Below are 15,975 nucleotides of genomic sequence, written 5' to 3'. Positions count from 1 at the left end.
GCCCTCCCCCGGGCCACAGGCGTCCTCCAGGTCTCCAGAATCCTGGCCAGAGATGCACTTCATCCGGCTACCTCCTGCTGCAGGAGCCAAAACCCTCCTCCCCAGAACCAGGTTCTGTCCCTCCTCTCTCAGACTCAAGGTGTGCAGACCCCGATCCTCCTCCCTTAGTCACAGGAGTCTAGACCCAGTCTTCCTCCCCTAGACTTAGAGTCCGAGAGAAGCCCCCAAGGAAAAACCAGCCGCCACGTATGCAATAACAAGAACACTTTATTAATTTTAACATTGGGATGGCACATGGTGACCCCCGCCCCCCAAGAAGGTCGCAAGCTCCTTTTAAGCAGAGTTAGGGGAATTCCAGAGAGAAGGAATCTGGGGCTGATTGGTGGAGGAAAGATTAGTCTGGGGGCTGATTGGTGGGAGGTCCTAATGGTTAGGGACCTTCCAGGAGCAGGGTAGGGAAAACTTCAGTTATCAGGAGACTGGGGGGCTCCTGCTGAGCCAGTAAAGCGGCTTTGGGGGCCTGTTGAGCATGCAGAAGGCTGTGGGGCGCCTGCTGACTGGTTGCTCCTATGTTGTGGTTTTCTTGAGGACTGTCTGTAAACAGCTCTGTCCCATTTTAGTGTTTAGTTCTGTCCCATTTTAGTGAACCAAAACTAAGGCCTAGTCTCTCTCAGGCTACTGTGAGAGCCTGGTCTGCCCCCCTCCCCCCGCCCATCCCCCAGCCTTCTCAAGACCCGGGTGTCAAAGCCACAGCCTCCTTCCTCAGGCCCTGATACACAAACTCCAACCTCCTCCATCAGACCCTAGGAGTCCAGTGTCCAGCCTCCTCTCTCACACCCCAGCCCTCCTCCCTTAGACAAGGTCCAATCTCAGCTTCCTTCCTCAGACCCAGGAATCCAACCTCCCTCCCCACACAAAATTAGTAAGTATAATAATTTATTTTTTTTATTGTAAGAGCCACAGCTCTGAGCCAAAGTCATCTAAGCTATACAATGGGGAAATAGATGTCCTCTTTTCATGTTGTGATGGGGAGTAACACTGCTTGGGCTCAGGACAGCTGGCATAAGTCGTAGGAGAATTCGCTGAGTCCCTAAATTGAACCCAAGGCCTTCGGTTTGCCAGGCAAAAGAATTACCCCATGAGCAAACCCACTCAATGGGGGACTCTAGGCAGATGTTCTACCTCTGAGTCACACCCAAGCCCCTCACTGGGGATTCTAGACAGGGGCTCTCACTGGGTCACACCCCCATCTCTTCACTTGGGGATTCTAGGCGGGCAGTCTACTGTTGACCTGCAGTCCAGCCTTAATGGATCAATGTAGGCAGGTGAAGGAGTTGGAAACCCAGCAAAGGGCAGCAACCACTTCTGTGTGACAGAATGGCAAGGGACAGGAGAGGTACATCATGTGTGCGCACACGCACACACACATACACACACACACACACACACACACACACACACACACACCAGGTGACACAGTGGACCATTCCCTGTTTCTTCAAGAATTTCAGGCTTGCTGTTTATTAAATACTGTTTCCATTGCTACAACAAAATGCCTGGCACAGGCAATTTAGGAAGCAAGGGTTTACTTTTAGTTCAGCATCCTAATCTGAAAAACTGAAATTCAAATCACTCTAAATTATGAAGATTTTAATTTTTAATAACATTTTATTCATTTTGGTGTGGTTTTGCCCACCTCTAATCCCAGCACTAGAGCAGTGAAGGCAGGGGCATCATCGGTTCAAGGTCACCCTTGGCTATATATCAAGTTCAAGGCTAGCCTGGGCTACATGAGATCCTTTCACAAAATAAAATGTTTCAGGTTCTGATGCATTTTGGATTTCATATTTTTGGATTAGAGAAGTTTGCCCTGTCATAGTGCTTGGATTTTGCCTCTTGACTCTGTGAAACTTGTAGCACAAATAATAAAAGTCCAGTGTCAGATATTGGGGTTCAACCCAAACACCAGAAAAGCAAAGCAGCCAAGTCACTGGAGAAGTCTTATCTCTACCAAGGCTGGGTGCCCGCAGACTAAGCAGACTAATCCTCTCTCCTCCCATTTTATATTCCCTCTAGTGCTGGGATTAAAGGTGGTGATCCCCTGGGACTGGGATTAAAGGTGTGAGCCACCACCACCTGGATTTCTTTCAGCATTGATTTTGTGTAGCCCAGGGTGGCCTTGAACTCATAGAGATCCGCCTGCCTCTGTCTCCCAAATCCTGGGATTAAAGGTGTGTGCCACCTCTGCCTGACCTCTAGTGGCTTTAGCTTTGCATCTGGTCTTCTTGCATCTGGCAAGATTTATTTATCAAAATGCAAATAATATACCACCATAGTAACCACCTTTGAGTGGTTTAGATGAGAATGGCCCACAGTGGTTCATATATCTGAACGTTTGGTCTGCAGTGGGTGAGACTGGGAAGGATTAGTAGATATGGCTATGTTGGAGAAGGTGTGTCATGTCACGGGATGGGGTGGACTTTGAGGCTTCAAAAGCCTAGGACATTCCCAGTTAGTGTGCATCCACCGGCTTTGCCTGTGCTTGTGAATAAGATGGGAGCTCCCTACTGCACCAGTGCTATGCCTGCCCGCCTGCCTGCTGTCATGCTCCCCACCGTGGGCTCTGCAACTGTGAGCCCCACTGCCCACAATGACAGCCATGGGCTCTGACCTCTGCAACTGTGAGCCCCGCTGCCCACCATGACAGCCATGGGCTCTGACCTCTGCAACTGTGAGCCCTGCTCCCCACTGTGACAGCCTTGGGTTCTAACCTCTGTGAGCCCCGCTGCCCACCGTGACAGCCATGGGCTATGACCTCTGTGAGCCCCGTTGCCCACCGTGACAACCATGGGCTATGACCTCTGTGAGCCCCGCTGCCCACCGTGACAGCCATGGGCTCTGACCTCTGTGAGCCCCGCTCCCCACTGTGACCGCCTTGGGCTCTGACCTCCGCAAGTGTGAGCTCCCCAACAAACTCTTCCTTTTGTAAGTGGCCATGATGTTTTATGGCAACAATGGAAAAGTGACGAAGACATCACCCTTTATTGCCTGCACTGCAGAAACAGAGCCACAGTCTTTAAATAGTTCTGCTTTGCTGTGGGCAGCAGAAGGACCCTGGAGGAACTCTGCAAGGAGACACAGGCTGTGTCTTCCTTCCCCACTTCCCAAAGACTCCTTTACCATACCTGTGTCCGTTTCCTGCTCTGTCAGTGGGTGTGCTGACCCCACCACATCCCGGGGGTTGCTGGACTGAGGAAGTCCCAGACCACAGTCTCAGCCGCTCCCTTCATCTGTAGCAATAGGCAATGACACACAACTGTCTGCCTGGCTCTCTCCTTGTACATTTTGTCATCGCCTCTCCGGGATCAACCACCAACTGCTGCCTGAACTGTGATGTTCCCTTGGGGGCTTAGTCATCCTTTGATCCACAAAGACAGTTCAGAAGAGCCTGAGGTGAGCACGCCTCAATGGGGACAGAAGTATCTTCCTCTATGGGGTATTTGGTCTTGCTTTACCTATGGGATAAATTTGTGTCTTGGTCTGGGCGGTCACCAGACTGTTGTGTACAGTGATATTTTTATTTATGTTTTAATAAATAAAGCTTGCCTAAAGATCAGAAGGGCAAAGCTAAGCCATTAGAGGTCAGGCAATGGTGATACACACCTTTAGTCCCAGGATTTGGAAGGCAGAGGCAGATGGATCTTTGTGGGTTCAGAGCCACCCTGGGCTATACAAGATCAATGCAGAAACAAACCCAAGTGATGGTGGCCCACACCTTTAATCCCAGGTCTGGGGAAATCACCGCCTTTAATCCCAGCACTAGAGGGAATATAAAATGGGAGAAGAGCTGGGCGATGGTGGCGCACACCTTTAATCCCAGCACTCAGGAGGCAGAGGCAGGCGGATCTCTGTGAGTTCGAGACTAGCCTGGTTTACAGAGCTAGTTCCAGGACAGGCTCCAAAGCCACAAAGAAACCCTGTCTCGAAAAAACCAAAAAAAAAAAAAAAATGGGAGAAGAGGCTCGGACTGCTTAGCCTGCCTAGTCTAGCTAGTCTGCAGTCGCTCAACCTCGGCAGAGGTAAGCCTTTCAATCTAGTGGCTTGATTGCTTTGCTTTTCTGGTCTCCAGACTGAACCCCAATATCTGTCTCTGGGTTTTCATTAATTGTGACCTTGTGTCCCCACAGCATTCAGTGCAGAGTGTCACCTGGGTCCCTGGGGAAATGTTTGATAAATGAGAGAACGAGGAAGAAGGGAGGGAAGAGTGAGAATGGCGAAAGGCAGCCGGGCGTGTGGCTCAGAGTGTGTGCCTCGTGCTCATGAGGCCCTGGCATCCTTCCCAGCACCAATAACCCAGGCATGGGGATGCATGCTTGCAATTCCTGCACAAGGCAGGCGAAGGTAGGAAAATAAGGAGTTTAAGGTCATCCTCAGCTACAGATGAAGTTGAAGGCCAGCCTGGTCTATATAAAACCCTATCTCAAAGAGAGGAGGGGCTGCAGAAAAGAGCTCCATGTGCACCCAAAATGCATGGGACCTACAAAGCAACCAAAGTAATGTGAAGTATTGGGAACATAAGAAAGCATGTGGGCGTGTGGGGGCAAAGGGAATGAAAAAAAAACAGATATAAAAAGAGAGTAAGGTTAAGGGATCTACCCACAGCAGGTGCGTGTAGCCACCAATGTGGCGCTGTATTCACAACTGTTCTCTCTTTAGGACATCTCACCACACACAGTAAAGGTAGCTGGCTCATTCCTTCCTGCTTTCTCTGTGATTGAGTACCCTGAGCCCCACACGACTTTCTGGTGCAGCCAAGACCCTCCCTCCTCTGATACCTGCCCTTGAGCCATAAGCAAGGACCAGATCACCCACCTGGGATGCAACTACTTGGGAGGTAGGAGAAGAGGAGGGAAGAAAGGAAGAGGAGGAGAGTGAGGAGAAAGAAGAGAAGGAAGAGGGAAGAGGAAGAGGAAGAGAAAAGGAGGAGAAGGGGAGGAAAGGGAAGACTGTGAGATAAGGGGAGAAAAAGGGGAGGCCTGGATAGGAGCAGGTTTTCCCAGCAGCAGTGAGAGCCGGGCTGTAAGTATCTGGCTCTGGAGTCTTAGGTGGAGATGGCCTTAGTCCTCTGCAGGTCTGTTGGGGCTAGAGGGGTCTGGCACATGCCATGATCCATCTGCAGTTCCCACATGGACTCTGCTTGCTCTCTCCATGGCCCTGGACTATAGAGCATCAGAGGCTGCCTCTCCTTGGTGGTGGCAAATCCAGTTCCTGTTCTGAGTGTCCCACCCGTGCAGGGGTGGACTGGCTCCTCTGACCTCAGGTAAAAGGTGTCGCTCATAGAAACATCATACTTCTTGAAAGGATAACCATGCTACAATCCACAGGTGAGGTAACAAGGAAAGCCCAAGGAGGGACTCATTGATTTCCCTAGGCAGGACAAACAGAAGAGATCTCCTGGATGGATTTGGGGACGGTAGGGATGGGAACTCGAGAGATAGGGTTGTGGGGGAGGTAAAGAGAGAGGGTACTGGAAAGACGACTGGAAATAGAGGGGCTTTTTGGGTTCACGTAGAACCCTGATGCAATGGAAACTCCCATGAATCCATAAGGATGACCTCAGCTAAGACTCCTAGCAATAGTACGTACATAGACTGAACTTGCCATCTCCCGTGAGCAGATTGGTGCCTACCCCAACTGTCGTCAGAGAACCTTCATCCAGTAAGTGATGGAAACAGATACAAGCCCACAGCCAAACATTAGTTCAAGCTCAGGGAATCCTGCTGAAAAGAGGGAGGAAGGATTACAGGAGTCACAGGGATCAAGGACATCACATGAGAACCCACAGAAACAACCAACTTGACTCATAGGAGCTCACAGAGTCTGAGCCAAGAGCCAGGGAGCCTGCATAGGACTGACCTAAGCCCTAAGCCCTCTACATACACGTGGCAGTTGTGTAGCGTGGTCGATTTGTAGGACTCCTAACATGGAAACAGAGGCTTTCCTTAATGCTCTGGTTGGCTTTGGGGAACCTGTTCCTCTTACTGGGATGCCTTGCTCAGCCTAAATACAAGAGGGGATGATTAATCTTACTCGACAAGACTTGAGATGCCATGCTTTGTTAATATACCTGTAGGAGGCCTTCCCCTTTCTGAACAGAAACAGAGGAGGAGTGGATGGGGAGTGGGTGGTCAGAAGAGAGGCAGGAGAAATTGGGAGGAGAGGAGGGAGGGGAAACTACAGTTGGGATGGAAAATAATTAATTAATTAAATTAAAAAAGACTGATCTTTGGAATCTTAAAAAAAATCTTACTTTTTGCCATTTATTGATTGCTTGCTTGATTGAGACAGGCTCTCATACAGCCCAAGCTGGCCTCCAACTCACTCTGTAGCTGGAACTCCTGATCCTTCCTCTTCTGTCGTTCGAGCGCTGGAATGGATGAGGTGTGAGCCTCAGCCCAGTTGTGTGGCACTAGGGATCAGCCCCAGGGCTTCATGCATGCGATGTGAGGCAAGCATGCAACCTCAGCCCCTTCATCCTAATTTCTATGTTAAAAGCCAGGCCTTTACCACCGTAGAATACAACCACATTTCTAGACAAGACTTTACAGAGGTAATCAAGAAAGATGAGTTCACATGGGTGGATTAGACCCAATATGGACAAGAGACTAGGGTGGGAATGGCAGGGAACAACCATCATCCTACCAGCACTAGGAGGCTGAAGCAGGAGGATCTCAAAGTTCAAGGTCTCACTGGGTGACATAGTGAGACCCTGTCTTCAAAAAAAAAAAAAAAAGTAAAAGAAGACAGGGAATATAGGAATGTGATAGAGGGCTTTTCTAGAATCAGCCCAGTGAGGGGCTGGAGTGTGGCTCTGCAGTGGGGCGCTTGCCTGGAATGAGCAAGGCCCTACATTCTAAACCTGGAATTACAAAAAACAAACAGACCAAATGTCAGAGAAGGAGGAGGAGGAGGAGAAGGAGAAGGAGGAGGAAGAGAAGGAAGAGGAGGAGGAGGAGAAGGAGGAGGAGGAGGAGGAGCAGGAGGAGGAGGGGGAGGGAATGATGACACAAATTCGATCAGAGACGATCCTGTGAGGATGCAGAAAGGACACTGTCATCTATCTCCATGTGAAGGAGAGTGCCCCCAAGAGAGGCCAGCCATCTGGACACTTCCGTCTTGGCCTTTAGCCTCCAGAATTAAGGAAAAAAACCCTGTCTTGAGGGCACCCGTTCTGTGGCACTTTTGCATGGCAAATGTAAGTGTTGACTTAAAAGCATTTACACTGGAATTCACAGTCCTGAATGAGCATCATCAGCCTGTCTGAAAGTGGGGCAACGCTGGGCTGGAGGCTACACAGGGCCTTTGCCATGCCTTCTGCAGGGCTTTGAGTAAATCCAGACCCACACGCAGTTAAATCCCTGCCCCTCCATGCTGGCAGGCACATATGGGACTGCCATGGCTGGCCCCAAAGAGTGTGTGCTCCCCCGAGTGGTTGTGCCCCGGCGGGCTGGGAAGGCCTGGCTCGCATCCCTTCTGCCAGCCAAGCACACAGCTCAGGCTGACTGGCACTTACCCCAGCCCAGGCTTCAGACTTGAGTTGTTTTGGCTCCTTCTGAAACTGGTTTCAGGGTCAGGGCCTCTTTGTTCTTGCAGGTTTGGTTTTCCTCCCACCAATTAAGCATCTTCATTCTAAGAAAATGAGCCCTGTAGTGAGTGCTGCTTTCAGTCTCTAACGACGCTTCAGTGCTGGACACCCCTACTCTGTACCATCATCACCACCATTCCCGAAACCAGCCCTGGACTGCTGCCAGAGCACCAGGTTGTCTCCACATGCTGCTTCTGTGGCCAGCCCACTCATCTGAAAGAAATCAAACTCTCTTGGTGTAGACTCTCTCCCCAGCCTCTGCACACCTTCTGGTCTCTAAGCTATCACCGTCCAGTCTGAAGCTCCGATTAATAAAAGCTCAGAGAGAGAAACTGGGGTTCAACCTGAAGATCCAGAAAGCAAAGCAGCCAGCCACTGGCTCTTACCTCGACCTCAGTCTGAAAATGGTGATCCCGCCTCCAGGAATCTCAGAATGAGACTGTGGGGAGCTGTCTCCTCCAGTCTCACAATGCTCTCCAGGGCTGGGATTAAAGGCGTGTACTACTGGGATTAAAGGTATGCACTGCCCTGTTTCTATGGCAACTAGTATGGCTACCAGGATTAAAGGTGTACATCATTGCTGGCTGGTCTGTAAGGCTGACCAGTGTCCCTATTTTACTTTCCCGATCCTCAGGCAACTTTATTTAATAAGATACAAGTGAAATGTTACTATACCAGTCCCTAGAAACTGCTCTGTTTCTATCTTGGTCACGGTCTTTCTGAGGTTTCCTATCAGTTCCAGGACAAAGACTCTCTCTCTCTCTCTCTCTCTCTCTCTCTCTCTCTCTCTCCCTCCCTCCCTCCAGTGGACATATCAATATTCTCTTGCTCTGGCAACAGCCAAGGCCTGTTGGTCACCATAGCTGCCTGTGGGCTCTGACTTATTATACACCTCCCTCACTCTATCAGCTGGAGCCAGAGTTCTATAGACGTCCATCGGCCTCTGTCTCTTTCCAGATGAACAGCCTTCTTTTTGGCTTCTGTGTGAATGATGAGAGTGAGATCCAAATTTTCATTTCCTGTCTGAAAAGCATCCTTCTACAAAAATAACTGAAAATGGCTCTGAAAGCATTACCAGAGACCAGACATAAGCTGGAGGCCGCCATGCTCTGAAAGCACTACCAGAGACCAGACATAAGCTGGAGGCCGCCATGCTCTGAAGACCAGATGCTTTGGCTAGGACTCGCTTCAGATGGTTGAGTTGGAGCAGACCTTGGCAACACAGTGAATTTACCTTTTCGTGTGTGTGTGTGTGTGTGTGTGTGTGTGTGTGTGTGTATAAACATGAGTGTGGTCGTCAGAGGACAACTTGCAGGAATTGATTCTCTCTTTCCACCATTAAGCCCTGGGGGTCAGATCGTCAGGGTTGGGGACAAGCACTTTTGTTCACTAAGCCATCTTCCCAGCGCTGCCATGAACGAAGTTGACTTAAAGGAAGTGTGATTCATGACTTCATTTACAGGTGTAAAATGCACATTTCCTTTAAGCCCATATTCTATAGAATGTTTATTAAAATAAAAATTTGCTGCAAGGAAAACAAATTGCTATTATGCACAGTGTACTTTATGATTCTATTTAAGTTAAGCTAGAAAGAGGATTGATTGGTCCTGGTGGTACAGACCTTTAATACCAACTACTGGGAAGGCGAGGAAGCCCAAGATCACTGGATTGGGATCCTGTCTTAAAATCAAAGTGTAAAGAGGGCTGGAAATGGGACACAGTGGTGCAATGCCAACCTAGAATCCCCCAGCGAGGGACCTGGGCATGACTCGGTGATAGAACAATTGTCTATCGTGTTCAAAGACTTGTATTCAATTCGCAGTACTGAAAGAGTGGGGGGGGGGATTTGCTAGAAAGCATCAACATTTCTACTGGGCTAAAAGTCATACTGGAAACTGGAAATGCTTCAGTTAAGTGATAATAACATAGTTCGTCTCCACATCTGTGAGATGCAACTAAATTTATGCTTAAAGGGAAGTGGATAGCCCTAAATACAAAGAAAGACGACTGGAACTTAACAATGAGTTTGTTTCAACAGCAACCAAACTGGGAGAAAGTGTGAGATGGCTCCGGATAAAGGAGCCTGCGACCTAGACTGACCCACATGGTGAAGCAAAGGACCAGCTCCTAGACGGTGTCTTCTGGCCTCCACTCATAAAGCATGCATGGCACATGCGTGGGCATGCGCACGTGCACACACACAAATGAAAGAATCAACATGATTTTACAAATAAAGAATAAGTGCGTTGGTGGGCTCCGGAATGGGTTTGGTGCTGAACTTGAGCTCTGATACTCACACCAGGACAACAAGGAAGAAGAAGAGTAAAGAAGATGCTATGGCCCCATACACAACGCCCTGGATTAGCCCTTTCAGGAAGACACTGGAAAGGGAGCTTTTATCTGAAATGAGAGGGGAGAGAGCAAGGTTGTCCTGAGGCTTTCAAGCTATGACTCTCTTCCTTCTGTTCTGATTGGTATCATCTGGCCCTCGAGCTGGTCCTCCAGTCCGGTCACCAGCCCTCTGCCCTCTCACCTGGTCTCATCCTGGCCCTCGAGCTGGTCCTCCAGTCCGGTCACTAGCCTTCTGCCCTCTCACCTGGTCTCATCCTGGCCCTCGAGCTGGTCCTCCAGTCCGGTCACTAGCCCTCTGCCCTCTCACCTGGTATCAGGAAGATCCTGGAAGCGTGGACTCCATATGGGTTCTTCCCCTCACAGCGAAGTCTCCTAATGACTTCTGGTTTCCACATGAGGTGGATGGTGGTGTTGGCCCAGGGTTCCAGTGTGGTAGAGGTCATGTGCAGGATGGTATCTATGCTATTCACACTCACAGGAGTTCCTCCAAGCCACCACTGCACAGAGGGTGTAGGGATCCCATGGAAGGAACAACTGCATGTTAGTGTCCTCTTCAGCAAACACGAGTAGTTGAGCAGCCTAGCAGGTGCTGTGGAGAAGGGGCAGGGGTCAGAGAGACATCCACACTTTCCTTCACTTCCTCCAAAGCCCAGATTTATTTTTAATTACGTGCATATGTGTGTCTGTGCATGTTCATGTGAGTGCAGTGCCCGCAGAGGCCAGAAGAGGGCGAAGGATGCCCTAGAGCTAGAGTTATAGGTGCTTTGGGCTGCCCAACATGGGTGCTGGGGAGAACTGAACTGAGTTCCTCTGCAAAAGAAGTGTGGCTTGGAGGAGAATGCTTCCCAGAGGCTCATGTATTTGAACACTTGGTACCCTGTTGGTACTGAGGAGGCTTAGGGGGTGTGGCCTTGTTAGAGGAAGTATGTCACTGGAGGTGGGTCATTTCCTGTTTGTGCTTTGCTTTCTGTTCATGGTAAAGGGTGTGAGCTCTCAGCATCCGGGGGGGGGGGGGTGGGGGGGGTGGTCCAGACACCGTGCCAGCTGCCATGCTCTCTGCCACAATGGCTCTGTCCCTTGGGAACCATAGTAAACAAACTCTTTCTGGGATAAGTTTCCTTGATCCTGGCATGCTATCACAGCAGCAGAAAAGTGACTGATCCAAGGAATGAACCCTCTCAGCCTTTAAACCATCTCAGTAGCCTCCAAACTTCTCATTTGTTATTCCCAGAACTTCAGAGACATTGTAGAAGTCTGAGAGTGGACAGTTGAGACTCATCTTTTCTCAGCACTGATACCAAACTCAGACTTCACTCTTACGTGCAGTCTCTCAGCCCCAGAGGGATATGACTGCTCCCCTCCAGGACCCAGGTCTTGCCCTGGGGCCGACCATTCCCCCACCTATCGACCCTGGCAGTGCCCACCAGCACTCACAGACCAGTTTTAGCTTGACCACTTTGCCGCTGGTCAGGTTGACTAAGGGTAAACTTAAGTGGCATCTGAAGGTGGTGTCCTGGTCCTTAGGCTTCAGGGCACTGGACAGTTCTGAAGAGGAGCTGAGGGAGACAATGGTGTTGGAAGACATGGCAGGCCCCTTCCACAGCTCCTGGCAGGTGTCTTCGATGGTACAGATCAAAGTTGCAGGCCCTCTGCCCACACCACTTTCTGGGATGTGAACCTCTGGCATTTGGGTCGGGTCTAGAGGAGATTAAAAAAAAGTGCATTTAGATTCAAACTTCTCCCAACAGCCTCACAGAACCTGGGATTGCCTTGATCCTGTGGGGTATTTTGTTTTGTTTTGCCAATTTCTGTTCTCTATCAGGAAGCCCACCCAACTCCACCACATGAACAAGATGAAGGAGTTAGTAGGGGGAACCCTTGAATCCAAGTATGGATTTTAAAAAGGATTAAAGTTACATTATTTGGGGCTGGAAACGTGGTTAAGCAGATAAAGGCAGTGCCACCAGCTCCCATAACCTGAGTTCATCCCTTGGACTCATTCTTTGTGGAAGAAAGAACAGACTCTCACAAGCTGTAACTTCTACACACACCTTGTGGCAAGCACACATGCACACACTGTGCTGTGTGGCTTTCCATTGCTGTGACAAAGACGTGACCAACCCCAGCTTGGAAAGGACAGGTATGTTTCATCTTACACTTCCATGACACACTCCACATTGAGGGCAGTCACGATGGGAACACAAGCAGGAACCTGGAGGAAGGGACTGGAGCAGAAGCCATGGAGGGAGGACCTCTGCTTCTTGGCTTGCTCAGTCTGCATTTTATACAACCCAGGACCACTTGTCTTGGGGTGATATCACCCACAGTGGGTTTAGTCATCTTATACCAATTATTAATCAAGAGAATGCCTTATAGAATTGACTATAGGCATTTTCTCCATTGACTCTAGCTTGTGTCAAATTTTCCCAAATGACTCTAACTTATATCAAATTGGCAAAAAAAAAAAAAACCCACCAACTAACAGTGCAAACACCTCTCATCCCCCACACACATACAAATGAATATAATAAAACTTTAAAAATAGATTTATTCATTTCTCTAGTGTGTGTATGTGTGTGTGCACTATGGCATGAACACAGAGAAGCAAGGACAGTTTGTGGGAGTTGGTCTTTCTTTCAGCATTTGGGTTCCAGGGGTTGAACTCAGGTTGTCAGTCTTGGTGGGAAGCGTCTTTACCCTCTGGGTCATCTCATACCTGAGTCTGGATAAACACTGATGGTGGATGAGTTTCTTGATCTACAGTGCGCATGGTTCATCATACCCTCAGACTAGACCTCCCACTGTGAGATCCTACTCAGCCTCATTCCCACCCACCTCTCGCGATGGGCTCTGCCCCTCCCCAAACTTATCTGTGGTCATTTCCCTCCTCTTTTAAAATTAAAATAATCTCTCTAAGTACATGTGTGCACGCACATGCTCATATAAGTGAATACAAACACAAGCGTGCCAACGTATATGTGTGGAGGTTGTAGAAAAACCTCAGGTGTCAGTCCTTGCCTTCCACCTTGCTCAACATGGCCTCTTGTTCTCTGCTGTGAATGCCAGGCTAGCTGACCCTCAGCTTCCCAGGATCCGGCTTCCTCTGCCTTCCATCCTGCCACGGGAATGATGCAATTACAGATGTGTGCTACCATGCCTGGTGTTGTGTGGGTAAGCCTGGAACTCACTCTGCAGCCCATGACAGGCCTTCCCAAGCACTGAGATCACACACACAAGCCACTATGCCTGCTCTGTCTTTGAAATCTCTGTTTAGAGAGAAGTTATATGCAAAGCATTATATTACTTTGGAAATCAAACACCTAAGGTTTTGTGATTTTTACACTAGTTAATTTATGTGTGACCAGGCATGCATATGGTGGTCAGAAGACATTTTGCAGGAGTCATTTCTACCATGTGGGCCACAGGGATGGAACGCAGGTCTTCAAGCTTGTGCAAGTGCCTTTATCCATTGACTGCCTTATCAGTCCCCAACTTTTTTATTTTTAGCTGACTTCTTTGTGCTGTGCTCTCTCTCTCTCTCTCTCTCTCTCTCTCTCTCTCTCTCCCTCCCTCCCTCCCTCTCTCTCTCTCTCTCTCTCTCTCTCTCTCTCTCTGTGTGTGTGTGTGTGTGTGTGTGTGTGTGTGTGTGTGTGTGTGTGTGATGGGGGGGGGACACCTCAGATAGTATAACATTCAGCGCCCAATGAAGTAACAGCCACGGATTCACCAGCACTCCCTCTGGATTTCCTACTTCCCAAACCACTTAGTATTCAAGCCTGAGCATCACCTGACATGAAGAGTCCCACGTCCTCTCTCAGACCCTCATAGAGCAAGTAGGTCATGTTTTCCCTTCTGATCACATCACGGGTCATCAGGATGCAGTCTTCTACGTCCTCTGTGGAGATATCACCCACGGGGGCTCTGGGCTGACGGGTGTCTACATGGAAGCTGATGGTCTCATTAAGCCTGTAGCTCATAGTCATGGGATTTCTTGGAGATGCCTTGGAAAATTCAAACACACAGGGGACTGTACTGCATAGACCGTCCTCCACTGCTGTTGTCTTCATATCAAACAGAACTGGGGGAAACAACCCTGTGGGGAGAGATCCAAAGTGGAAACCAGTCCCACCTCAAGTTTTCAGAGTTCTGCCTGTCAGTGAGACGGTTATGTCACTCAGGACAGGCTTGGCATTTTCCCGTCTCTGAAAACGCCTTCCTGGTAAATCAGTCTTTATTAATATGCAGCATTGGTCACATCAGATAGCCTGAGTCATGTGATTTATGGTGGGGCAACAGAGTCAGAGACAGCCCCTACTCTCACCGTTAGGATCCCCACAACTGTAACATATGTGCAGAGGGCCTAAGTCAGCCCCATGTAGGTTCCCTGGTTGGCAGTTCAATCTCTGTGAGCTCCTATGAGCTCAGGTTAGTTGATTCTGTGGATTTTTGCATGGTGTCCTTGACCCCTCTGGCTCCACAATCCTTCCTCCTACTCTTCCACAGAATTCCCTGAACTTCACTTAATGTTTGGCTGTGCATCTATAAATCTGTTCCCACCAGTTGCTGGGTGAAGCCTCTCTGATAGCAACTGGGCTAGGCACCAATCTTTGCGCATAACAGAATATCATTAGGCATCATTACATTGCCATTTTTGTCGGTCATGTTTGGTTCTCTCCTAGGTCTCTGGGTTCTGGCCCTCCAGGCAGTGTCAGAGGTGGGTTCTCCCATGGCATGGCCACTCCCACAATTTCTGCGCCACCTTTACCCCAGCACACTTTGTTTGCAGGACTAATTACAGGTGAAGGTTTTGTGGCTAGGTTGATGTTGCAGTCCCTCCACTGGAAGTCTTGCCTGGCTACAGGAGATGGCCGGTTCAGGTTAGATATTCCTCATTGCTACAAGTCTTTGCTAGGGTCTTCCTCTTAGATTTCTGGCAGTTTCCACTGCACTGGGTTTCTAGCTCATCTCAGAGATATCCCCAGTTCCAGTTGTCTTTCCTAGTACTCTCTCCTTCCACCCTCCCCCTACCTGGTTCCTCCTCTTCCCATCCCCACCCACCCTAAGTATACCCTCAGAATCTATTCTATTTTCTCTTCCCAGGGAGATTCAAACATCCTTCCTTGAGGCCTCCTTGTTTCCTAGCTTCCATGGGTCTATGATTGCAGCATGGTTATCCTCTACTTTACAGCTAATATCCATTTATAAGTAAGTACATGCCATGTTTGTCTTTCTGCCTGGGTTACCTCACTCAGATAATCTATCATAACTCCTCCCATTTGCCTTCAAATGTCCTGGTGTCCTTGTTTTTACTAGCTGAGCAGTGCTCATTGTGTAAATGGACCACATTTTCTTTATCTGTTCTTCAGTTGAGGCACATCTAGATTGTTTCCAAGGAACTGCCATATTGATTTCCATAGTGGATGCACAAGTTTGCATACCCACCAGCAGTGAAGGGGTGTTCCCCTTGCTCCACATCCTCACCAGCATGAGCTGTCACTTGTGTTTGTGAGCTTTGCCGTTCTGACAGGTGTAAAATGGAATCTCAAAATAGTTTTGATTTGTGTTTGCCAGTGGCTAAGGCGATAGAACATTTAAGGGCTTCTTAGCCATTTGAGATACTTCTGTTGAGAATTCCCTGTTTAGATCTGTACCCTGTTTTTAATTGAATTATTTGCTTTGTTGATGTCTAGTTTCTTAGTGTGTGTGTGTGTGTGTGTGTGTGTGTGTGTGTGTGTGTGTGTTGGATATCAGCCCTCTATCAAATGTGAGATGATGAAGATCTTTTTCCATTCTGTAGACTGCTGTTTTGTCCTGTTGACAGTATCCTTTGTCTTAAAGAAACTTCATTTTCATGAGATCCCATTTATTAATTTTTTTGATCTTGGTGCCAGTGCTTCCTGTTCAGGAAGCTGTCTCCTGTGCCAGTTTGTTCAAGTCTATTTCCCAAGTTCTCTAATAGCAGGTTCAATGTGATTGGA

At 48.8% G+C, this 15,975-nt stretch overlaps 1 protein-coding gene across 1 annotated transcript; it reads right to left on the bottom strand.

The window, feature by feature from the left end:
* Positions 1-7,586: 7,586 nt before the first annotated feature.
* Positions 7,587-14,659, bottom strand: LOC121464471 (sialic acid-binding Ig-like lectin 10). The gene is made up of 6 exons (XM_041677530.1): positions 14,644-14,659; positions 13,785-14,090; positions 11,432-11,695; positions 10,305-10,586; positions 9,943-10,045; positions 7,587-7,689 (listed from the first exon to the last, which is right to left on the bottom strand). Exons 1-6 carry the CDS (start codon positions 14,657-14,659, stop codon positions 7,587-7,589), a joined length of 1,074 nt encoding a protein of 357 aa, XP_041533464.1.
* Positions 14,660-15,975: the final 1,316 nt, after the last annotated feature.

The sequence above is a fragment of the Microtus oregoni genome, unplaced genomic scaffold (genome assembly GCF_018167655.1).
Source record: "Microtus oregoni isolate MIOR12 unplaced genomic scaffold, Mior012 000000F_ref0000247, whole genome shotgun sequence".
Lineage (NCBI taxonomy): Eukaryota > Metazoa > Chordata > Mammalia > Rodentia > Cricetidae > Microtus > Microtus oregoni.
This window is presented reverse-complemented; position numbering and strand designations above follow the sequence as displayed.